General features: G+C 40.7%; 2 protein-coding genes across 5 annotated transcripts; both read right to left on the bottom strand.

The window, feature by feature from the left end:
• Nucleotides 1–1189: 1189 nt before the first annotated feature.
• On the bottom strand, nucleotides 1190–17572 carry LOC127365520 (glutamate decarboxylase 1-like). Of its 2 annotated transcripts, XM_051403675.1 has the most exons (17): nucleotides 17287–17572; nucleotides 16158–16274; nucleotides 14129–14185; nucleotides 12474–12611; nucleotides 11446–11688; nucleotides 10060–10150; nucleotides 6189–6301; nucleotides 5926–6041; nucleotides 5459–5538; nucleotides 5294–5348; nucleotides 5068–5184; nucleotides 4899–4963; nucleotides 4715–4793; nucleotides 4339–4488; nucleotides 4049–4156; nucleotides 3450–3539; nucleotides 1190–3181 (listed from the first exon to the last, which is right to left on the bottom strand). In XM_051403675.1, the coding sequence occupies exons 2-17, from the start codon at nucleotides 16231–16233 to the stop codon at nucleotides 3008–3010; spliced, it is 1752 nt and encodes a 583-aa protein (XP_051259635.1). In that variant the 5' UTR covers nucleotides 16234–16274; nucleotides 17287–17572; the 3' UTR covers nucleotides 1190–3007. The 2 variants fall into 2 exon arrangements, with proteins under 2 accessions (XP_051259635.1, XP_051259639.1); XM_051403679.1 differs by lacking the exon at nucleotides 14129–14185.
• A 1098-nt stretch (nucleotides 17573–18670) lies between these two features.
• Nucleotides 18671–24800, bottom strand: erich2 (glutamate-rich 2). Of its 3 annotated transcripts, XM_051409076.1 has the most exons (12): nucleotides 24147–24308; nucleotides 23761–23803; nucleotides 21467–21515; nucleotides 21325–21361; nucleotides 21190–21229; nucleotides 21038–21086; nucleotides 19954–19990; nucleotides 19774–19868; nucleotides 19529–19659; nucleotides 19299–19356; nucleotides 19133–19204; nucleotides 18671–19047 (listed from the first exon to the last, which is right to left on the bottom strand). In XM_051409076.1, exons 1-12 carry the CDS (start codon nucleotides 24152–24154, stop codon nucleotides 18809–18811), a joined length of 858 nt encoding a protein of 285 aa, XP_051265036.1. In that variant the 5' UTR covers nucleotides 24155–24308; the 3' UTR covers nucleotides 18671–18808. The 3 variants fall into 3 exon arrangements, with proteins under 3 accessions (XP_051265036.1, XP_051265025.1, XP_051265046.1); XM_051409065.1 differs by lacking the exons at nucleotides 23761–23803; nucleotides 24147–24308 and adding an exon at nucleotides 24602–24800; XM_051409086.1 differs by lacking the exon at nucleotides 23761–23803.
• Between the last annotated feature and the right edge of the window lie 767 nt (nucleotides 24801–25567).

Below are 25567 nucleotides of genomic sequence, written 5' to 3'. Positions count from 1 at the left end.
CTTTTCTATCTACCGCTCCACGCTTTACCTCTATTTCAACCAGAATGATGTTCTGACATATATGCATATACGATCCAATAGGGACTTCCTTCTATATGTATCATGATTACTAATGTGATTTTTCCTTGTAGATTTTAAAACCCCTTATATTGGACCCAGTGCCCCTCATGGGCCTCCCAGAACATTTTATTGCAGCGGATTAATGGAAAAGGTTGACAGAGAGTGCTGTTTGATTTAGTGACATTAGAGTATCTTATATGTACATTACATTCAAAAACAGACTCATTCAATTTGGGAACCTTATCTGAACTATGTGGAGCCTGGTGTCTCTGCCATTGTGCTGCAAGGATTTTATTGATTGCTCCTCTGGTGGTGTGTATATGAATCTGAGCTGCAGTTCTGTGCCTTTGGTTTGTTTGCTTTTGTTTTTATTATCTTGTTTCAGAATGTAATCTTCTACTTGTTGTAAAAGAAAAAAATAATGAATATATTGTCTGAAAAAACCCTTGTTATTATGTTTTTTCCACATGATTGTGCAGACAGAAAGTCACCACCAGAGGGCGATGGCAGCACAGTACAGCCTCATTGCTGAACTCACTATGTACCTTGAGCCTCACTCCACAGCCACGCTTCTCCTCCACATTTTTATGCCCTCCATGTAAAGGTTATGAAACGCTGTAACCAATGCCTTTGTTTCACTGTGAATGGTGGCCTAGTGAGGCTGAATCACATCATACTCACAGCTGATGAAAGGCAAGAAGAGAGGAGAGATTGGGAAAAAATTAAGAAAAAGAGACAAGTAAGGGAGGAGCACATGCCCAGGAAGAAAGGAATAAATGAGTAGAAGAGAGGAGAGGAAAGAGATGAGACAGAAGAAATGCAGAAAGGAATATAGGAGAAAAATAAAGGAGAGAAGGCGCTGATGGGAGAGCCAATCCGACACACAGCTGGGGGGCAAACAAAGCCTCCTCCAGGATGATTAGGCAGAGGCAATAATGTATGTGTGTGTGTGTGTGTGTGTGTGTGTGTGTGTGTGTGTGTTGGTGCCGCTACTGACAGTTCAGAGGCAGAGTGGGATTACAGACAAAAATAAAATGTCATTTTTGAAGAGTGCAGTTTGTGGAGCCACAGAGAAAATGGTTGAGTGTGAAATAGACTGTGTGTGTTTGCTTCAATAAGTGAGACTCACTTTTTCCTTTAATAGACTTTATTAAAGATCTTTTTTGAGATGGTATGATTCTGTTAAAGTGCCTACTGAAAACCTCCTGGGAAACGTCCCCTTACAGCTGGCTTAATCAAAAAAACAGATTGGTCGAATACAGGAGTCATTGGCCACATACAGTACACAGATTACCTTAAATATGATTTATGCAATTGTGCCATTCACATATGGTCCCTAGATACTATAAATACTTTGTTAACTTAAGTCTTATAATACATAGTACACGTCCATTTACAATGGAAGAAAGAATGGTGAACATTGTGTAAAGACACAAACAGGAACTCTTTATATAAGATATTCCATTGAGCTCCCATAACACTGAGAATACAGGTAATATGTATTACAATTAATATATTATATTACAGTAAATGCATTAGGATTCAGACAGATACAACAATCCTTTCTTACCAGTCTCTAGAGGAGAGTACATTCTCACATCCTTGTGCTTCTCTAAAATAAAAGACCGGCAGGACTACCAGAGGATCATATAGATTTCATTCTTAATCTCATCAGAAGGCCAGTCAGTCGTCTCAAAACATTCAGTCAAAAAGACTCACAATCACAGAAAGAAACACACTATAGAAATTGCATCGCAGTCAAGGGTCAATAGGTAACATTTTACAAACATCTATAATCTATAGGTTCTGTATGAAGGACAATGGATTGCTCTGTTCCCGATTCTCTTTCTTTGGCTGACAAAATCACTATAAATAATCTTTACTCAAATTCCTGTGATTACATTTACAAATGTATTACTATGTAATACACATAAAGATACATTTACAATAAAATACCTGAATCTGCAAACAGTGGAAATGCAATAAATATTTGTTCTTATATAATCAAATATTAATATTTTAACATGTTAAAATATGTTATAAACACATAAGGGTAATCACATGATTGCATGAAACAGACAACGAGCCAGCGTTTTACAGGTTAAAGGTTGTCACAGACCTGGGATAGCTGTAGACATTTCAATATTGATCTTAAACTTCTAGGAGGGCAAATATTGCACACTGTACACCAGCTGCTAGAGGTTATCAGAAACCTCTCAGCTATACACACTCTGTACCTATGGTGTGCACATTAGGTTATAATAAGCTTATTTTTTATCATACTGCTAGCCTAAAATATAGGACAGGATACACTCTGTGCCACATGCACACCTGCACACACGCACACACACACTGCTTCAGGGGTCTGGACACTGGTTTAGGACAAATAGGTCGGTGCACTGAGAGTAAATATAATGTACAGCTGAAAGCACCAATGATTCAATTTTGTGTAGCAAATGTATGATACAGCAGAATAATTTCATGATAGTTTGTTATATTTTGATCTGTGCTTTTCTCCCTTTCAGTGTTTCACCACATACAAACATACACACACACACACTCAGGCACACATACTTAGACATTAATAGACAAACTACATTGGACAAGAAACTAGATTACACACACACACACACACACATTACAAGATTCCACAGCACACACACACACACATTAGAGCATGTTTGTTGTACCTGGAGCCTTCAGATACTTAGTACTTATATATTTTATCTAGAGGAGGAACTATGTGGGATGAGCAAGTAAGAAACTCAGGTTTCTGTTCGGTTGGAGAAACAGTCAGAATGCTTCAGGCAAACACAGACTGGATACAAAGAACCTAAAACATGTCTATCATTATTCTGTCTGCAGCACTGTGAATGTTTCACCTCAATGGCAATTGGCCTGGAAATACAACAGATAAAGACTGTAGGTTGCTTGATGGCTGAGAGGTCTACAGGTCGCGAGCCATCCTCTCAATCTCATCAATGAGGAAGTCGATGTCCGACTGGGTGGCCGCAGGATTGGAGACGACCATACGGAAGAAGTTGACTTTATTGCCCTGAGGCTGGTAGCCCACCATGGTGGTCCCTGACTCCATCATCATGGCCTTGATCTTTGGCGCCACCTAGTGGAGTCAATAAAATGACAAATTAAAGCCTTTTATCCCTGAGGGGAGTATGCTATAAGTAACATGTATAAAATCATCATTCATTGTATGAATAAAAAGGAAAGGCTGAACATGAAAGCTGATAGGTGGAAATATCTGAAACCAATTAATTTACTTTTCATTGTATTGTTATTTAACACACAGTGCACAATACATTTATTGCTCATTTCCATCTATAGTGATGTGTAGTTTGACGAAGTAAACAGTCAATGACAGATGTCATTACCCTATGGAGTTTTTCTCGCCGCTCTTCACCAGCAGGCATGCCTCTCAGGCTGGGTGGGATGTACCAGAAGCAAACATTGGTGTGCTGAGGCTGCAGACAGAAATACATAAATGGTTATAAGGCTGCAACTCTCAAAGCCCAAAGGTGACATCCTCAACTGTCTTGTTTTGCCCCCAACCCAAAGATATTCTGTTTACTGTAACAGAGGACTAAAGAAACCAGGAAAAACATTCACATTTGAGAAGCTGAAATCAGAATCAAAACGACTAATCCATAATTTAAAAAAGTTGGCAATTTGTTTAATAGTTGACAACTAATCGATTAACTGACTATTGATCATTTCAGCTCTGCACAGTTAATACGCACACAAACCTCAGTATCTTTTTACATTTAATCCAAGTGAAAATAAAATGAAAAAAGGTGGAGTTAGAGGAAAGACAGCAAGAGAAATACTATGACTAAGAAGAATTCAACATTTTAATTAACATAATTAATTTGCAGTTTGTAAAGTTAATACTAAATATATATGATAATATAATATTTGAATTTTCCTTAGTGATCAGATATAACAGATGTAATAGAATATTAGAGAAGCTCACCACTCCATCAAACACCATCTCATATCCCTCCCTGTTCTTGATCTTGTTGTACAGGTACTGAGACAGGTCCAAACACTTGTCAATGTGCTGCTCAAACCCTATGGTGCCCTGCAGGGGGGAAAAGGTGGTCAGGCAATAATTACAGCAAAGAACATTGAGTATTAAGCTAAAGCATCTGCTATGATAACACCATAACAGTTCTGATTGCCTTTTATACACTTGTATATGTTGGATGAAGAACAATTTATTCAGTATAAATATGTGTGTGTATCTGTCTCCTTCTATCTCACCTTGGCCTTCCACATGAGCCAGAACTTAAAGATGTCAACGTGTCGGCCACACTGGATTGCTTTGTCGCCTGTGTCGTAGGTAACGTCGTACTGTTTGTCTGGTTGGAACAGGTAGCCTGCACACATGGAGTTACAGCCTGCCAGGATTCCCTACAGACACACATAAAGTACAAACACTGTTAACCTTATTTACACCACTCTTCTTTCCATGGCACTTTCACTGGCTGTTGGTACTACGAAAGGTTGCATTAATAACAATAATCCAGGTACAATGCACAATATACAAATAAAATCTTCAAAATAAGGTGTTTAAGTTAAACATCTTCCTGAAATATTCCACTTGCAGGAACTGTGTGTGTTTGTGTATTTACTGTACCTTCTCTCTGACCAGGATTGCAGAGCACTGTAGAGGCACACCCATCATCTTGTGAGGGTTCCAGGTAACAGAGTTGGCCCTGCAAAGTTTAATATAGGTCTTACACAAATGTACTGAGGTAGTTTATATGATGGTTTTCTTTAAATAACAATACAGAGCAACACATCTGCTTCCATGTACTTACCTCTCCACTCCATTAAGCTTATGGCGATGCTTCCTGGACATCAGTAGTCCACCACCCCAAGCTCCCTGAGGAGACAGCACTTTTAGACAAGGGTATGCAGGCAAGGACATAGTATGACTATTGCTACTATAAAGTTACTACAGAGCCTGCTCCAGGGTCAAGTACTCACATCAACATGGAGCCACAAGTTGTACTTCTCACAGATGTCAGCGATCTCATTGATGGGGTCAAATGCACCGTACACTGTCGAACCAGCTGTGGCATTCACAAACAATGGCACATAACCCTGTAGAATCAACATACATGGGAATAAGAGGGTGGGTTTTGGGTTAAGAAGCGAGAGCAAATAAAGAAACAATAAACAAAAAGAAAGGAAAAGAAACAGTGACACTGACCTTCTGTTTAGCATCAATGATCTTGGCCTCCAGATCCGCAGGAATGACTCTCCCTCTGAAAGGCCGCAGAGCATCATATTATGTCACATACAACATGTCTTATACACAGTGTTTTACACATTTACTTTAACTGTTGCTTTAAATTTAATAAGATCAGTTCCCCACCTCTCATCTGTGCTCAGCAGGATCACATTCTCCGTACCAAAGCCAAGAGCAGCTCCAGCCTTCTTTATGGAGTAGTGGCTCTGTAGGGACACACATAAGGTATATATTTAATCTTTCATTAAAATAACAGCTAAATTCTCAGGACAGTGGAGACTTTGTGAGCTAATTGCTATTTGAGCTTTGGCTTGCTTTCTGCCATGTTGTCAACTGTGCAATTATTTATAGACAAAAGAAGATGAAAGCAGAAAGAATCCATTAAACCAGCCATTGCCTTCTGACTATTACTGGACTTCTTCGATGGCCTCAATCTACAGTCAATGAAGCGTAACTCCTGCTTTATTAGAATATCTAGAATGTGTGTGTGTGTGTGTGTGTGTGTGTGTGTGTGTGTGTGTGTGTGTGTGTGTGTGTGTGTGTGTGTGTGTGTGTGTGTGTGTGTGTGTGCGCGTGTGTTCACAGTCACATACGTGTTCAGATGTGAAGAGGACCAGGCGAGGAGCAGCAGACATGCCCTTGGTTTTGACCTCGGGGAAATATTTGTAACGTGCAATCATCACACTGTACATGTTGGAGATAGCGCCCCCTGTTAAGGAAAGACACACACATCAGCACCTTGGACACACACTTTGGTGTATACAGTTGTTACCATAATATTATAATAAAATAACAACATTTAACTTTCTGTTTATGTCTCACTTTGTCATATGGATACTGTTATTTATAGACTGACCTGGTGAAAAGATTCCATCTCCCTCCCCATCAGGCCAACCAATCATCTCTCTCATTTTCTTCAGAGTCAGTTGCTCCATCAACACAAACACTGGAGCAATCTCATAGGTGAACCTGTCAATCATATCACAAAATTCATTAATATAGCACGTCATTCAACATCACTGTAACAGTGCAGTGACTAACAACTGTTTTCAGAGCAAGATGAATAAAAGGAAATTCTTATGCACACACACTTTCAGATTAGAAGTCCAAATACACATACACACACACACACACACACACACACACACACACACACACACACACACACACTCATTGGTTTTTCATTAGCTTTACTATAATTCCATCCACAGAGCACAAACTGGAGCTTGTGCTGACTGCGCTAATTAAAAAGTGTCTGATAGGAGTCAGGCAGCAAACATTCATATTCAAATGCTCTCTAAAATCACTCAGTAGTTTAATTAAAGCACACAAAGCTCTGATGGCTATCTGTCAATCCTGCCAATCTCAGCAGCAAGTCTGAATGAATTTGATGGCTGAGAGGATGTGAATGTGTGTGTATGTGTGTGTGTGAGAAAGAAAGACCAGCAGAGAGTGTGTTTTAAAGAGATAACAGCCTCTGTTGATCCCAAAATTCAGAAATTGAGGAAGATACCGTAATTGTACATTTTATTCTTTCATTAAAAGAAAGAAAAGGGAAAAGATTAAAAAACAAAAAATAATATTCCCAACCCAAGACGAATTGTTAGAGAGACAGAAGACAGCTTTTAGAAAATGATACATGTGTCTCTGACCTCTCTGTCAGCTAACATAAAATGACTGTTAGCTTTATGGAAAACAAAAGAGCAAAACTCCTGGAGAAGCTTAAGTATATTAAATGTGTCACAGAAAGCAAACTCTTACAGTGAGGCCTGAGCTTTTGCTCTTTTTGCTCTCCACTGCTTCCCACACACTCCCAGAGGACTGATCCCTGTTTACCCTCCTTTGAATGAGGCCAGTTACACAACAGTCATCTACTCCCATCAGCCACCACCATCTAAAACAACAGTAACATTATCTCCTCTCTTGTTTAATTCCGCCTAGTTTTCTGCACAAGTAGCTATCTAAACGAGGACTGAAGCTTTTTGTAGCTTGGGTAGTGGAGGAGAGATAAAGGCTGAGAGGAGAGGGGGCTGTAGGGAAACAATGCACTGAAGGAAACTGTGACAGAGGACAACAAAGGAAGAGGAGGGGATAATATGGAAGCAGAGCAAGGAAAGTGTGCAGAGAAGAAACAGGACAAGGCAAAAAGAAGTGTCAGAAAACAGGAGAGAAAAGAGAAAAGAGTTAAAGCCATGGTCAAGGATAGATAGCAATTAAATTAAAAACAGAAAAATGGGACGAAGAAATAGAGAAGACATTTTCTCATGTAACCCAGAGGATGGATTTGATTACAACATTAGCTTCTAGTCAATACACCAGACCAGATTGTGACTGCTGGGCTTCGACTATGAACAGTGACAACAAAGGATAAAATCACAGACAAGACAAAATCTCTTTTTGCAGCCTCTAACTGGCCTAATCTAAGAAATATGGTCTTCTTTGGTTTATTGTGCATATGGATAATAATAATAATAATTATACTAAATAATAGTAATAGAAAAAACTAATTTCCTGGATGTATCATTTTCATTTCTTCCAAAAATGTATCCCAACCACAGCAGAAAGGGACAAAACAAGTGCACCTTTTTAAAATTCTCCTCTCTGTGAGTCATTTCACGCTGTAATGACAATAATGGTGATCATTATCACAATCAGAGCCAATCATTGGTCTTTTCAGGGTGAAAATTACCCTTCAGTCACCTGCCTGTCTCCAGGGACAGCCCCTAAATGCCCTTATTATCGTCATCAAGGGCACTCAGTGTGTGTGAGTCTGCCTTTGAATGTGTGTGTGTGTGCGTGTGTCTCTATATGACTAACCCTCTGACCCCCAACCACACTCTCCTCTCAGCCCCTCAAAGGAGCAGTGAGTCAGTCTGTATCCACAGGGACAATAGAGCCGGAATGAGCACTCCGCAGGGAGCAGCAGCAGCCAGTTTCCACTGTGTGACAGGGTTTTCTGTGCAGCCGCAGGACATTGTGTGTCAGTGTGGGGCCCAGCTGGCCTATCTGCTAAGACCAGCTCTCAATGAGCCTGCAGTCAATGGACTGGAAACCCTAGCTGCTGTATCTGGGACAGCCAGAGCTGGTGTGTGTGTGTGCGCGTGCGTCTGTGTGTCATTATGAAAGTGTGCACGAGTGTGTGAATTCAATGGCCCTGTCTCTTGGGGCATTCTTCCAACCGGGAGATGAGATGGGAAAGTTTTTCCTAAGAGGGGTGGTTTCCTAAGCTAATGTTTTGAGAAACTGGATAAATTAAGTGTCTCAATTTTCCTTTTGGTTTATTATCCGTACATCGATCTTTTCTTCAGCAGCCAGTGTAGGAGAAAGGATAAAGGCCACAATAGTTAGAGAATACTGAATGATCAATTTGTATCTAAGAGTGGAGTATATTGTCCTCTGCCCACTACTTGTCTTTTTGCACTGTACAGGTCCTGCTGTCTCTGCAGCTATATGTCAGTTTGTACCATGAAACTAAGATGCCAAAATTTCTCTACATCAGTGTCACCGAGGCACACTCTTGATTTGTTCAGTCATTTAAGTGACTGAATCTGCTTTAAAAAAGCAGTTAGAATCGTCTTTGCCTTCTGTCTGAAGCTCTGTGATTGTTGTGTCTTTTTTCTCTCTCACACTTAAGAGTAGACCTGAAACAATACTTCAATTAATTGATTAATTGTTCATTTCTTCAGGCAAAAATTACAAACCTTCTCTATTACAAGCTTCTAAATCATGAGGATTTGCTGCTTCTCTTTGTCTTATATGATACTAAATTCAGTATTTTTAGGTTTTGGACTGTCAGACAAAACGAGACATTGGATGAGAGTGTGATGGCCAGTTTTCATTGTTTTTTGACATTTTATAGACCAAATGATTGATTAAAGTTACTTGAGAAAGTAATTGGCAGATTAAATGATAAAGTGAATAATTGTCATACATAAAAGTGCTGTACATTTTCTTCTCTGGTGAGCTCTTAAAAGCAGTCCTATCACTCTAAATATGGCTGTGACATTCTGTTTGTATATTTCCATTGTGCTCATGGCAATCAATTCAAATTTTTAAGGAATCTGTATTTTTTGCAGTGAATAAATAAACTTAAAATGGTAGATTTAGAATGAATTGACAGAGCTGTAAATATTAGGCTGGTTCACTTTCAGCAAAAATTTGCTTGTCTGTGTTCAACTCTGTGTGTGCGCATGTCTGTATTCAATGTTCTGATATTGTACAGTAGTATTAGTTTGATGTTCCTCCTTCTATTTCAGTGAACATAACACAGATTTACAGCTTATTTACAGCATGTGAGTTTGTGTGTGTGTGTTTAACTGTGATGAGAGTGTGTGATGCTGAAAAGGTTCATGCCCTCTATCAGACTGGGCCACCATGTAACTGTGACCTGAGATCAATATGCAATCTAACCATCCCTGGGGCTGGGCTGCCTTCGATATACAGTACAGGACAGTGGCAACCTGCCGTCTGTCAATACACAGCCTCAACAGGACAAACCAAACACTTTATATAACTGCCCTCGGAGGCTGGTGTGACCAAATATGGAGTGAGAGAGGAACAACATAAGCACTTCCACCATGACTATATATGATAATGACTGGGGGCTAATTCCAGTGGCCTACAAACAGGAAATCTCAGTTGTCCTGCCATGACACACAGGGGGGTTTCCCTATAGATAATATGTGTGTCATGAACAAGCAAACCGAGCAGCATACCGTATCACTTACATGTTGGTGTTAGCTGTGGAGGTGAGCCACTCTCCGGCTAGACCGATGATGTCCAGACCAGAAGACAACTGGTTGAAGAATCGTGGGTGACCTAAACATAAAACAACACACACAAACTATCTTAATGGCATTCCTACTAAAAGGGCTTCACTGCCTCTATGAAGGGATCATGCTTTATATAAAGAGAAAGCAGTAAGGAAGGCAGCCTCTAACATGCCTGCTTTATCCTGTGTACATAATGAAGGCATATAATGACTACAATGTCCTGCAGGCTGAAGCTGACTTCCTACAACTGATTGTGAAAAAATGTAAAGAAAAGAAACATAAAGAAACAGTATTTTATTTCACTGTTCACAGTCATTCAGATTTCATTTTGTACTCCCCTGGTCAGCCATGAACCCTCAGGGATCTGACATAGCACTGTTCAGTGTACCATAATTACATTGGTAACAAGACAGCCATTTAGACTCTAAGGTGCTTGCACACACAGTTACCATCAACAGGCCTGGAGACTAAATGCAATCATGGATATAAGCACCTTATAAAGGCGCCGCTATATGGCTCACATAATTAATATGTGAGCCATGTTAAGTTACTTCGGAATAAAAATATCAAATATGAAAAATTAATCTAATATTGTGGGTACATTAAACAAACTGACAGTGCTGCTTAACAGCGAGAGGAGAGAAAAATCTGCTTTATATTTCAGCACTGTGGACAGCTCCTCCAGTGGGACATTGAGCCCTAGAAATGTTTTGAAAAGCACAAAAAACGTCCATGTCACCGGGTGAAAAGTGGTGTGGAGTTGTAGACACAGTAGACCCTGCATGATATATGAAACCCACGGGACAGTTTGAGCGTTGTCGTTTTTAACAGCTTGAAACAGCCCGTGTTAGGATCCCCTCAGGCAACACTTGCTTTAATAAGTCGAGGGAAAAGAAAAGGTGGATGTCAACTATATTATCAGGGGGACAGTAAATACGGCAGTCATCGTAATAGGCTGTACACTATCAAGCAAACAGCTTCTTCTCTAATGGTTTGTGTTGAATTCTCCTCTGCATAGTGAAATTGTCAGTATTGATTTACATGGAAGTGATAAAACTGACGTGTTTTTCGGAATATATACTGAATATCTTCATATTAATAGAATAATATTGGAGATACCATTACCAGAATGACTGTAAGGTACATTTCAACCTCTAATATTATAGTATGCTTTGTGGGTTAATTGTCTTTCAGTGTCCTTTTTCTACTGGAAATAACCTACCCCACCATCTGAATTATTCAAAAGGCCTCAGATTTTTCAGTCATATTCAGACTCAAACTAAGTGCACCCGGACATACAGCTCTATAGTACAGTTCAACCTTGAAGGTGCCCCGGCCTACCTGTCCGGACGCCATATTTGAGCGTGTCCCTGCAGTCTACCAGGATCTGCTCCAGGGACTCGGGCTGGTCGGACAGCTCCAGGTTGAAGCCCTCCATGCCCTCCAGGAGCTGGTGGGGGTGGTGGAAGTCCAGCACCTTGGTGGAGCGGTCGAAAGTCTTCTTGACGTAGTTGGTGAGGATGTCGACCATCTCCAACAAAAACTGTATGGTAGGCTCCTCTCCATTTTTGGCTGGCAGCAAGTCTAAAAGTTAAGGAGAAAGGTAGTGGAAATTTACCGTAGGAGATAAATATTAGGCCTAGAGCTACAAGCCCCGTGAGCCCGTCTGAGCATGTTAATGAGTAGCCTTTAGAAAGCTTTAGTCATTATTTTAAGCCCAAATTAGACTTAGTATTTCTTACCGTTTTTCTGTTGGTGACCTGTGTGTGTGTAATATTTATTATTCTGGTCGAATAACTCAACATTTACTTTTAAAATAGGCCTTCTAGCCTAGCTTAATATATTTTTACTAACCGCGTCATACATTTTGTCTGAGAAACGTATCCATTTTCCCGACGTCTTTATTGGTAACACTGCACATCTTACAAAAATAACAACATTAGAATAACGTTAATTTCACGAGTTACTGTTTTAATTGTTTTTGTAATAGTCCAATTAATAGTCCAACCCAACATACGTTTTTGACTCTTTAACCAACCCCCAGCCTCTGGTTCTCATTCTCGATATAATTAACGCTACGCCTCTACCTTTAGCCGTCGTCCTCTGTAAGCTGCCTTTCATTGGGTGTAACAAGGCTAATATTGTAGTCTACTTTATCGAGTGAAAACTTAAACTGAAGACATGCTTTTCTGGCTGTCTGTCAGGCTTTTTGACAGCTTTAAGGCCCAACAGTCGATTTAATGAAGTAATGAGCCCGAGATTAATGTGACCGTAGCGTGCAGTAAAGCACCTCAATGCTACGAGAAATTAACAGTGTCTTATTTTTACGTGGATGTGTGTGGCTGAATGAGCGCACGTGCAGTTCTCACCTCTGGCGAACAGGTTGGAGAAGTCGGTCTCGGTGAGGCGGAAGCGCGCGTCCCTGTCACTGTTGTCGCACGAGAGCAGGTTCTTCTGGCCCGCGAGCCTCCCTTTCTCGTCCAGGCTGTTGTTCTTCTGCAGGAACCCTAGGGTGTTACACGGCGGAGGGCAGGAGTTATCACCAAACATCTCCATCACACACACACACACACACACACACGGAAATAGACCAAATTATGGGACTAAAACGAAAAAAAAAATTAAAAATTCAAGAAAATACAAAATGAATGCCCAAACACTGAGAGTTATTTAGTTTATAAATATTAGAGCCGCGTTTGAAAAATATCTGTGTTGCTAAAGTCAGCTCCTGATAATCTGAATTCCTTCCTTTTTGGTGTAGGCCAACCCTATATAGACCTAATATGTGTACACACACACACACACACAAACACACGCGAGAGGAACCACCAGTATGTGTGTGAGGGGGGTACACGCCCCACCCTCTGACATCACAATCACACCCCAGTCAGGAAACACCCAGAAGCACCCAGTCCACAGACTGACCGGTTCAGTGGGCATGAGCAGCCCGCGGTGACAGACAACCAATAAAGACACACCCTGTAAAGAGGGCTAATGAAGGAGTGCCAGAGCCCTGAAGCATTCTGGTCCTGCAGAACCTAGCTATATGTTTTCATGGGTGATCAGTCCTCTGCATATAGGCCCTCTATAACTACAGGATAATGTGTGGGCCTAATTGTGCGCAAAACACGTGGAAGTCACGCACCCTTGTTATCTGTAATCATATAAAATACTGTCGCTTATATTTTTAGATGGAAACTTGCTCATTAAATCCTAAATTACATATTCAAAATCAATATGAGAGATCATCTGACTGCTCCCATATAGAAATATTTCCAGTCATTTTCCATTCCAGTCAAAATGCCATTTAAACAAATCTGTTGATCGGTTTCTCATTTTTGGTAATACAAATATCAAACTTATTCGATCCTTTGGTCTTAATTGATTAATGCTACAAAAAAAAATCAATAATATCCCGTTTAAATGGGTCATATCTACATGGCATTCATTTCCCGTTGCTGCAAGAAAAACACATTTTATTTTTTGAGTCACTTCAAGAAACGCAATGATGGAGAAATAAACACGCCTTCCCTGAAACCTCACATTCGCTATTTCAAAGAACTATCTAAATGGAAAATGATTTACAGGTTGTTCTGTTTCCAGGCCTGTCTCGAGGATTTTTTTCTTTCAGTGGTGAAATGGAAAAGACATGGTGGGTTCAGGGGCTGTCGGGGGGGGGTGATCCGGGGTTCTCATCATCAGACCTACAGGCTAATGTCCATTGACCTTTAGAAGATGGAAACACACTGTGACAGTCGTGGATGTCCCTGCTCTAACAGCCTTTATCATGGCCTATTTCAGGCCTCCAAACAGGTTAAGTTGTATTTTAAAAAACAGACACCCTATGATGGAAATTTTAGGGAATAAAAGCAAAAACGCACATCCCCAGTGGAATATTATGGAGACATGTCACCATACATTCATATCTCCTTCCCAAACAGCATTTTTTTTAAGATGTCAAAAACGTGGCTATAAATATGGCATGTTCAAAGAATGTGGAACATTTTATGTGCCCAAAACTTACCACAAATCTTCATCCCCAGTTTCCGTGTGCATCCGTGCATCCACGCGTATTCGTAGGCTAAAACAGAATGAACGTTTGAGTTTCAGGCCTCGGAGACAGCGTGGATGGGCGGATGATGGATATAAAGCTGGTGGAGCACAGTGAGCATGTGGAAGCGGGATGCGGACGACTCTTGGCCGGGTGTGTGATTCTGAATTCTCTTTGGTATTTTCAGGGTTTTTTTTAATTTTTTTAAAAGCCTTAAACAATTTGTATCTGAGCAGTTTGGCTCAGTGTTGTCTCTGTTTGCCTTTGCTGGCCGTGGATTTATCCACCTTTCTTTATTTACCACAGCATCCATTGACCGTAAGGGGGATGAGTCTTATAACATTTCCGATTTAAGTTCAATCAATAGGCACCGACAGTGGCCCGGCACATCCACGCCGGCTCACACACCCAGCCAAGGGGCGGGCTGGAGTTAACGCCCGTGAAATGAGCTCACGGAGGAGGGCAGAAATTAATTGAGTGAAACACAGTATGTGACTGGAGCGAGCTGGTAATGTCTGTGGCCGGGAAGTCTATGGCCGGCTTGATGCAGAAACTTATAGTATAGTGCGTCTCACACATACATACACATCATGCATACACACTCACAGAACTACACACAAACCCGAGCGTGGACATGCGTGAGCAGAGATGGAGCAGAAGCCAGAGGGAATAAAATGCAGAGCGCGCGGCAGCAGAGCAACAGCGAGGCGGCGGATATACCTGATGGAAAAGTTTCAAAACAAAAACAAGTATTTAAATTTACTGAGGCAATTTCATTCGGAGAGAACAGCCCGAGGTGCTGAGGCCAAGGCACACACACACACACACACACACACACACACACACACACACAAGACACTACAGGCCGTCAGGCGCGTGAGATGGAGCGTGTCAGAGAGATAATGGCAACATCCAGCAGCAGTATACCAGCAAGTCAGACAAAACAAACATCGTCTTTTTAATGGGCTTTCCTCGGTACAAATTCACATTTGAAATAAGTCTAAGACTTTTTTGCAGAAATGTTTATTGACACCCAAGGGCCACAGATAAAAGATTCCAAAATATTTTATTCGATAAAGAGAGAAAATATGAACGTGAATTGAACACTGGTCCTCAGGAACTGTAGCTTATTTCCTTTTACATTTAGCTGAAGACAAAAACCTATAATTATTTCCCCGCGTTGCACTGCAGATGGCTGCTCAAGTGCACTATAATAGGGTGGACTATGTGTATGCGACAAAAGCTTCAAATGATTAATTAACCCATAGGTTAATGTATACTTAATAGGTTCCGACTCTTAAAAAAATAAAATAGCAGCAATGTTTCTGCATATTTCTCCAAGAGCAACTCATCAGCCCGGAGGGCCTGAAGCTTCCTGGGAAACAAGATAAGATTAATTGTGACAAAAATAAATAATCATAAATAAAAATGGTCTGCTTTTTGAAATGATGTGTAGAAATTGCGATTAAAAACCCAGACAGCGAAAGCGTTATTGCAAGAAAATATGGGGAAATATTTCCATCAGGATTCTATATCGGAAATGCATATTTATTCAAATATGTTATCGCTAAATACTCAGGGCTCATTATAAATACCAAAGCCTTAATGTCGCATTAGCCTATTTGTACGCCAGGTCCCGTCCTCGGTGCGCACCGCTGCTCCGCCGGGCAGCGACAGGCAGCTGTGATGGCTCTGTTTTTAACCGGAATGATTAACGACGGAGCCCACACAGCAAATGGCCCGGGCGAGACTCGCTTTTATCAGACAGAGAAGGAGGGGAGAGAGAGCCAGACAGAGGCAGAGACAGAGGTGTGTGGGGGGTGAATGGGTCTAAGCCTTCGTGTTGGCAATAGATCGCACTGCATAAGTGTCTTTGAGCAAGGCACCGAGTCTCTGTCAGCTCCAGTGGGCTGTTTCTGTAGGCACAGCCTGAACGCTTTATCCTCGGGGATCGATAGTGGATCATGGTGTTATTAACAGGGAGAAGAGTGTGAGAACGTACTTGTGGACGGAGGTCTTAAATTGTCCGAGTTGGGGTCCGGGTCCCCGCCGGTGGCTCTCGGTTCAGACGTGGCCATCAGTCCTCTGAAATCTGATCTCCAGCTGGGAAATAATTCAGCTGCAAACAAAACGGTCCACGGTTAGAAGAGGCCAGACCATCTTATCCAGTTCACACCTATAATGTATATTTCTTCAGTTTAATGGCTAGGCCAGGATTTGATCAGGAATTGATTTATCCACTGCGCGTCGCCAGGAACAATTTATTCCCGGAGGATAGCAGGGTGGGCTATGAATCAAGTCGCGCAATTTGGAGAGAATTGCGCACGACGCACAAGAAAATACGCACACCAGGATAAATGGTTTTGGTGATAACATAATGGGTCCATTCGTTTTGGAGATAGCCTTCAATATTTCTTGCATTCAATTAGCCATTAAATACTCTCAGGGACACTGTGTCTGACGTTAATGTCCACAACACAGAGACAACGTTAAAGATGAAATGAAGTTGTTATCAGGGACGTACAAGAAATAGATAATAGCTCGTTGGAACAAAATGATCATTTTCAGTGTTGGGCAGAGCGGCACCAGACCGTTTAGAGCTTTATGTCTGTGCTCATCCACAGCACGGATATTTCTAAAGAATACAAACAATATGAAAGAGAATGAAGAGAGACACATTCAGCCTGCCACAGTTAAGAAGACACATAAGGAGAATTAATTGAATACATGACATAACTCGATAAAAGCTGCTTTTAAACACTGAAGACTGATTTATTAAACAAATGTTGATGAATTGTAACTATAATGTCCACATAAATAAGCTACGTCATTCACTTATTGAGTCAGCAATCGACATTTCAATTAAGTTGTGCTTTGAACGGGAATATCACTCAATGTCATCGTGGTATGAGAGACAGACTCAACAACTAATGAATTCCTTCTGTCACTCATCTGGCACTCGGTTGCGAATAAGCGAATTATAACAGATTTTAGTTTGTTACAATCATTTATAAAATCCAAAATAACTCCGACGTTATGATCTCTGAATGAGACCTGTCTGTCTATGAAGGAATATGAAGCCTATCAGTATATCAAGGGCGCCGCTGAAATGAAAGGCGGAGACATCTTACCGGTTCACAGGCGCACAGGTTGTCGAGTCCAGAGAAACTATTACTAGATGTTACAATTACCACCCAAAGGCTCGACAAGCAACAGTCCAGTGGAGGCTATGGCGGAATACCAACAGAGCGCACTAATAAAATCCCATCCAGCGGCGCGCAAGTGACCCTTTCTCTCTTAAGATTATTTTTTTATTCGTTATTTATATCTGAGGCTCCGGCTGCCCATTGGTCTCTTCACGCAGGCATGAGTCACAGCCTTGCCTCCCTCTGACGACTAATGAAGCTTCCCTGAGTGCTACTGACAGCCACAATCCACTTTAAGAAGCCTAAAAAGCAAAGGGAAAAACACCAGTGACGTATACCCACCCCTCTTTCTCTGTGTGTGTGTGTGTGTGTGTGTGTGTGTGTGTCTCCAGGTGGGTGTCACAGGATGGAGGATGGAGACTTGAATGTGATTTGTGTTTAGAGTGGGTTACATAGAAATTGACCTTGGGAAGACAAACACAGTTGGTTTATGGGTTTAGTAACAACTGATATACATCTAGAAATCATTGATCGGTTTCAGTGGACCTGTGGACTGTGTCAATTGGGTTGTTTAGCCCAGAATAAAGACAATTCTAATAAAAGCACCAAGTGATGGAGAGAGCGGCCATGCACCGTCCATTATCCATCCATCCATACAAATACTGACAGTAATATTCACCTTCATGAGATGACAACACTGCATGCTTCATAATTTTTGACCTGCACCCTTTTTACAACCTTGACATGGACAATAACACTGGGACATCAAAGTGAATCCAGGCTGGCGGGCGTTGACTTAGTGTCCTCACTGTCATCCTCATGCCTGTGTCCTGGTTCACTGAATGGACAGAGAGCGGCCATTATGTTCATTCACTCACTGCAAATTATACAGCCTTTATCAGATGGCGCTCGTGCGTTTTCCTCTCACAAGTCACGCGTAGAGACGACTCATAAACATAAGCTCTGCCATGTTATAATAACTCAGAATATAGTGGCTGATAGCATTCCACTATATGAATTAACTGCCTATGTGTGTGTAACCTTGAAAGTGATGATACAGTGTGCACATAGAGCAGAGTATCACAGAAAAACATGCTTAATTGTCAGCTAAACAATGCACCCTCATTAGTAAAAAGCTCTTCACTGGTACTGTTCCATCTAAAGTGTAGGTTTGTTAATGATACATTTAATAATAAATTAATTTGCAGTACTAATTATTGACTGGTAAAGTGAATTCCTGCATCTGAATCTTTACATTTTCTTCTCATTGGATTTATATCAGCTGAAGTTTACAATTACAGTTACATTTTTAATGACTTTGTATTCCCAAGTTTATGAGTTTATGTTTCCAGGAAATAAAGGCCTCGGCTTTGTCAACAATAAATGTTTTATTTGCAGGTGAAATATGAAAAAGACTGACTGTACAAAGTAGCTTTGTGGATTAAAATAAATACAATCCTGTATTAGAATCTAAAGTGACTGCTGGATTGGTGCATTAGATTTAGGGTCAAATGTGAGAAGGAGGACACGGCTTGTGTCTGTTCACTCGCTTGTCTTCCTCCTCCTCATCATCATCTGATAGTGAAGAAGAGGAACAAGACGAAGAGGAGCAGCTTGAGCTCTGAGATTTCTCCTCATCACTTTCAGAGTCACTGGAGTCATTGCCATCATCATCGCCATCATGCTCCTCGTCCTCATCCTCTTCTTGTTCTTCATCTTCCTCAGTGCTCTGCTCTTCCTCTTGTTCTAATGGAAAAAAAGCACAACACAAACTCATGGTGTGTTTTGAAATAAGTGTTTGTGTTTGTATAAAAAGCCGGGGGAATCTCACCCTCCAACAGCTTCTTCTGGATCAACGGGAGAAACTCAGAGGCCTCAGGATTGTCTGGTTCATAGATGAGAACTGGAACGAGGAGAGAAGAGAACCATTGGCTGACCACACCGGTGGCTGATTTATTGACTGACAGACACACAGTTGATGGATGCAGGATACGTACTCATCTGACACAGTCTGCTGGCCAGCTGAGAGTCTCTGTCCATCACAGCTCTGAGGAACTGAAACCATACATCCTCATTTCAACACTAGTTTCTCAAGTACAGTTTGTCCAAACTGACCCAAAGTAGAACTTTGACTAAAAGTATGAAAAGTATTTTGTGAATCTGAGTTTAAAGTGTAACATTTTCTCAACAGAGCTTGAAGTGTGGAATTATTGATGATGATATGTACCTCCATTATCAGCTCCACTGGTGCCTTAAGGTCTTCCTCCTCAGCATCTTCTACCTCAGTCTGTACTTCGTCACCAATCGCCTCATGCGTGGGAAGAGGTACAACTGCTGGGGGAGCATGTGTCGTTCCTCCTGGCAACCATTAACATTGTCGTGATCATCATCATTTTCTACAAAACTCTCCAAGATTCTTCCCTCTGTGTTTCTTTCTTTGCATGATTTTTGCATTGTTCTACATCAACCTACCTGTTACTGCTGAGCCTGGGGTCTGTGCTTTCCTCAGGTCTGTCATTTTCAGCTTGTCATCAGGCACCGCAGTCGACTGTGCTTCTTCTTCAACCCTGAAATCACATTGAAGATTTAAAACTGTGTGTTGGTGATATTTAATTTGTCTCATCGCCTACTATGTGAATTCCAAGTACAGACCTTGGTGTTATGTTGATTGATTCCTTTGGTGAGCACTCTGCAGGAGAATCAGACATACAAGAAATTTCATTCAGACAGAAAAATAGGCTAAAGTATTTAATGTTAATCATATGTGAACAGAGCAAGCTGGAACTGTCCGTTGATATGAGGTTGTAAACAAAACAAACTAACTGTAAATGATGACAATTATGAGAATTAATGACTCAAGAGCAACTCAAGATTATAAAATAACACTAATGCAGCTGGAGAATAAGTGTAAATAAAACCAAATGCTCACACGATTAAAGAGGAACTTACATAAAGAGTATTCTGTCACAGTTAGTGACTTTGTTTGTGACTTATGTGGTAGATGAATGTTTTAGGTGGGGGAGTTAATGTATACGGTCGGTTAGGGGGTTGTGTTTTATGGTAGCAAATGACTGGTCAACAGTTGGTCAGAGTCGGGTCAACTCAGAGGACCATTGTTAAAGACCTAAACTGCCCATGTGTAATTTAGATAGGACAACAGCTGTGTCCTGTTGAATGATGTGTTGGGTATAAAAAGCAAAGCATTATAGAAGTCTAGAGGGAACGTCTATGCTGTGGTCTTTCCTCCATGCTGCATGAGTAAAGGAATTTGATTCATCACACTGGGTTTGTAATTCTTCAGAGAACTAGCACCTCTCCAGGTTATGGAAGAATTTTCCCCTACACTTACTACATTTCCCACAATGACTTGACACTGGACACATTTAACAAGCATACACACATTTATATGTACTTGTGGAGAGTGATTAACAGCAACTGCAATACAAAAAAGAAAATAATATGTTTGAGGGTTGCAATGCATTCTGGTCTTTTGAGGCTGATTTCAGTGGAGAAATTGTTATCTCTGATCAAAAGTGGATTTACCCCTGTATAATTGTTAAAGTCTGTGTAAAGCAAATTCTGTGAGTTCTCTATAAACACTTATATTTATATTTATAATTATATGTGTCATTAAATATCTGCTGAAAACATTATAAAAGACTGGGAACTATGTGGTACTGAACTGTGGAGTTTTGTTGTTGTGAAACAGAACTGATGAGATTAGTTTTCACCCTACCATCTGTATTCAGCATATCCCCTCTTGGACACCCAGACTTTAGAGTCTCCTGTCAAGAAACCACATGAATGATAAAGAATTAAAGTACAGTAGTGAGGTACAACATGTTTCTGTCAATGCAGGCTTGGTATAGTCTATCTCAGGATACTTACCTGTACAGAATGAGGCGGTGCACGGGCAGGAAGACTTCGGCTGGATACAAAAAGTAAATAAAAGAATAAAAATGCTGGTAGAGCATGGCATGTCGTGATGAAAATTTATATTTGCTAAGACATGACTTTTCTTACCGAGATTTATCAGTGACTGTCTTTTTCTTCACTTTGTCTGGAGAGCAGCATAAGCACAAAGTGGAACTCAAGTGAAATCTTATGTCTCAGAAGTAAAAAAATATGTTTTGTACACTGATGTGAAGTCTGAATTGCTTCTTACCATTGGGTTTGAGTGTCTCAGCATGTGCAGGCATGGCTCCTTCTGCCAACTATGCCCAGGTAGAGAGATCAATATGATTGTAATATTCATACAGTGTTTATAGGCGGCTGCATATATAAAAAAAAAAAAAAACACATAACCCTAAAAAAATTCTAACAAAAGGTTTCTCAGCTGTTTTTTGTAGTATTAGGTGTCCTTAATAACATACTAAAAGTTTACCAAAGTTTGACCACTAGAAAGGTGTAATTTTCAAGATGAAGAACTCTAAATTGCACTGACAAGATTACATATTGATGGAATACATGATTTTGTGAGATTACTGTAAGGTTTTATCTTTGTTTGGGGTGAACCAGAGATGTAAACGATTTAGCCTATGTCATGTAACTCCTACTCCTGTTTTTGGACACATACCCTTTTTTTTGCTAAAACACAGACTTGACATTCAATGTAAAAGTTATTGCTTATGGAAAACTGGACAGTTTTTACTGAAAGATGTAATGAGTCATGAGCTCTGCTCATTTCCTGTAGCCCTGTTCGAAGGCAAGGAAATCATCCATAAAGCCAACAAGTCCCAACTAGCGCAGGCAGTCACTGAGTTCTCAAGCAAGAAATCTAACAAAACTGTCCTGGATTCCATCCCACCAACTGAGCATTATGTCCTTGACAGTGGCTCCCTGGTTCACTGCTTGGCATGGAAAAAGGATGACAGTTACAGTGCCATTGCACAGTCATATGCAGACTTTACCATATGCCATTATGGTAAAGCAACAGTCGTTTTTGATGGTTATAGCGAATGTCCTTCCATCAAAGACAATACGCATCAGAGACATGGTGAAAACAGTGACCCCATCGTTAACTTCAATGCAGAGACTGAGTTTGTGGGAAGAAAAGATGATTTCCTTTCCATATCTTGCAACAAACAAGGACTTATCAATCAGTCCAAAGCTACTAAAGTGTACATCAGTGGGATGAAACAAGTCCTGGCTAGTGACTTGTGTTCCTAGTTGCTAGTTGCATTTTTAGTGTTGGCAAACAGACAGCATTCCAGAAACTTGTGAATGGTGAATCAACCATCCAGTCCTGTGCAAATGTGTTTCTGCTCCCACATCAAGCAAGGAATGTCATAGAAGACCATGGGACCAAGGCAATGGCAGTGTTGTTGGCCGAAAGAGTACCGATTCACTTTGCGCTACAACCTTTTTAGCAAGAAAATCATTACAGCCGAATCACTTGTTACCCCAGAACGTCTGCCCCCAACTGAGTCCTCAACCAAATACCACTGCCAAAGAGTTTACTTCCAGATCATGGTGTGGACTGGAAAGGAAGGTGACATGACACAGTGGATTGGGGATGGAAACTGGTGGACAACCGGTTCCTACCAGTTATGACCAGAAAGCCTCCTGCAGATGATCCACTGTAATTGCACAACTGCCTGCCGAACACAACGGTGCAGTTGCAGGGCATATGAACTACCATGTATGCCTGCTTGTGGACCATGTCAAGTTGGGAATTGTGAGAATCACTATAATCAACCTCTATGGGAGGAAGAGTGTGACAACTAATGGTAAATCTAGTGAAGGTCACAGTGCAAAAAAGTATAAAAAATAATGGTAAAGTAAGTGGTACTGAGCCTTCACGTGGCAGCCCTGTTTTGACTTATTTTACAGTACCACACAGTTCTTATGAATTTATTCTTTGTTGGAATCAAGACTGGTTATGAACCACAGAAACCACCAGCACTAGGCAAAACGATATGAGAAAGGAGAAATATGCAACTACTTAAGGGAAATTTTACTTATTTTTCGCATAAATATGCTTGTAACCAATTGCTTTAATATATAATTGTACTTGTAATCACTTATCTATCATGCAAATGTGCTGATTAGAATATTACATGGCCAAAACATGTATCAGGCACCAGTATTCCTGGTCTAGGAGGAATACAAAGGAGTAATGGTCATTTTAAGGACCAAACGGCCGCCATTTTCAAAATGGGGCCTTTCTTGGAGTCAAACTTTGGTAAACTTTTAGTACATCTGATACTACTGTATACCACTGAGAAACCTTTTGTTAGAATTCTTTTGGGGTCAAGCCATATTTGCAGCTGCCTATTATCAGGAGATGTAAAGTAGCAATGCACAAGCATGGACAATGTGTGGCCTACTCGAAGCAACCAGCATTATAACTGCAAAAAAGGTAAGACTAAATATTAAATAACAATGTAACCCATGAATAAACATTTAGCTACATTAAAACAACTAAAACAAACCACAGTTGACTTTGTTAGTGTTTACCTGTTTCTGTGAACCAGTGAAGGATTTCCCCAAACACTCTAACCTGGACATCCAAAGACAGCAGTGAAATCATGTAACTTTATTTAAGGCTCTGTTATTGCCTGCGCATTAATACATATGGATTATGAAATGCTAACTTTCCAAAACAGTAGGCTCTCAGTAGTTGTGCATAAGAGCGTAGGTCCACAATTTATATAAGGTTAGTAACCTGCTGAAACAACATTGGTAACGTAAATAACTACGCCACAAAGTGTTTTGTTGTTACTGACTATTAACGTTACAAGCTTAAATGAGCAGGATGCTAACACTGCATAATGACCTGTCTTGTGAACTTACGTTAACGTAACCTAGCTAATGTTAATGTTGGACAGCTACACGTCGCTCACCTGCTCATGGAGGAAGATAAAGAGACTGCAACGTCGGGTAAAGATTTTGGAAATTCTCTAACTTTCCTGAATAATGTTGTCTCTTTTTATAGGAAGCTAAAAAGGAAAGTTACTTTTAGTGCGACAGACGATGGTTGCGACTCAACATGGGAGGCAAACAATCGTAACCATAGCAACGGAGCAACTCAACCAGTGCTACCTTCAAGTGCTGCTGGAAATTTTGCAATTATAAAAAATATGCTGACCAGAGAGATACATTTTGTCCCCTGACTTTTAGAGTATGGAGACCATGGTAGCTGATAAAAGTGGTAATTTAGAATAGGTAATTATGTGTTTCTGTCCATTGTGTGGGTTGTTAAACGTTTAATTAGCCCATTATATACAGGTGTTATGAAATGTTTTGTCATACATATAATGTCTTATTATCTGTTGAAACATCACCAAATGCTACTAACCTTAATTCTGCTCCCCTCAGTTTGCAACAGAAATGCAAAGCTGTTTGGCTGCTTCATTTGTGAAATAAAAAAGCCCCTATAAATGCATTTGAATCCACAAAGAGTCATGTTTGCAGTACTGAAGCTCAGAAATAAGAGATTTTGAATGCTTCTTCCCCTGGGCCCTCTCCCACAAAGCCTAGCTGTTTCTGTCCACCCTCCATGTCAGCCATATTTCATCCAATAAGTAGCTGTAACTGCTACATTAGCTGCGCATACATCGAAAGAGCTGCCCTCAGTCTTGAATCTGTGTGTGTGTGTGTGTGTGTGTGTGTGTGTGTGTGTGTGTGTGTGTGTGTGAGGATTGAGATGTTGTGTGTGTGGTTAATGAGTTCAGGTTTCCTCAGCACTTGGCTGTATTGTTTCACGGTTGTCTTATAATCTCAGGAAGACATGAACGTTCAGACTGACAGGCTGAAGACTCAGACTTCCTAAGAGCCTAAATTAGCACATGAGTGACAGGCTTGTTCACTTGCTGCTTGAGCTTGAAGCATTGTTTAGTTTGGACTGTTAAATGTGCAAGCCTTCACTTCACCTCCTACGGTCTCTCTCTCTCTCTCTCTCTCTCTCTCTCTCTCTCTCTCTCTCTCTCTCTCTCTCTCACACACACACACACACAGGAACACATTAATTAAGCAGTGCAGCTCCCTTGGGATCCTTCTCATGCACACAGACATGCCACTGAACCATGTGCATGTGTGTTTTTAGTGAGTGTGCACATGTGCCTGCTTCTGCATAGACTGTGTGTGTTTTCATGAGTGTAAAAAGTGAAGAGGAGGCAATCAGTCTGAGAAAAGTTTGCCTTGTCGCTGCACAAGCAGAAGAAACCCATCAAAGAGATAGACATGGACAACATTCACAAGTCAGTTTCTCATAGATCGAATTCTTAATCTTTTAGATTACATTTACATGAAGTGTGGATGTTTG

The sequence above is a fragment of the Dicentrarchus labrax genome, unplaced genomic scaffold, assembly GCF_905237075.1.
Source record: "Dicentrarchus labrax unplaced genomic scaffold, dlabrax2021, whole genome shotgun sequence".
Taxonomy (NCBI): domain Eukaryota; kingdom Metazoa; phylum Chordata; class Actinopteri; family Moronidae; genus Dicentrarchus; species Dicentrarchus labrax.
This window is presented reverse-complemented; position numbering and strand designations above follow the sequence as displayed.

Bases quoted from the DNA above. Each gene is read 5' to 3' on its own strand.
- erich2 (XM_051409065.1), bottom strand. From the start codon at position 24,709: ATGACTCTTTGTGGATTCAAATGCATTTATAGGGGCTTTTTTATTTCA. The intron at 21,516-24,601 runs GTTAGTAGCATT...ACCTGGGCATAG, and splicing joins CTGAGGGGAGCAGAATTAAG to TTGGCAGAAGGAGCCATGCC. The intron at 21,362-21,466 runs GTAAGAAGCAAT...GCTGCTCTCCAG, and splicing joins TGAGACACTCAAACCCAATG to ACAAAGTGAAGAAAAAGACA.
- LOC127365520 (XM_051403675.1), bottom strand. From the start codon at position 16,233: ATGGCCACGTCTGAACCGAGAGCCACCGGCGGGGACCCGGACCCCAAC. The intron at 5,349-5,458 runs GTGGGGAACTGA...GCGGCCTTTCAG, and splicing joins CTGCTGAGCACAGATGAGAG to AGGGAGAGTCATTCCTGCGG. The intron at 4,489-4,714 runs GTACAGTAAATA...GTGTGTCTGTAG, and splicing joins CAATCCTGGTCAGAGAGAAG to GGAATCCTGGCAGGCTGTAA.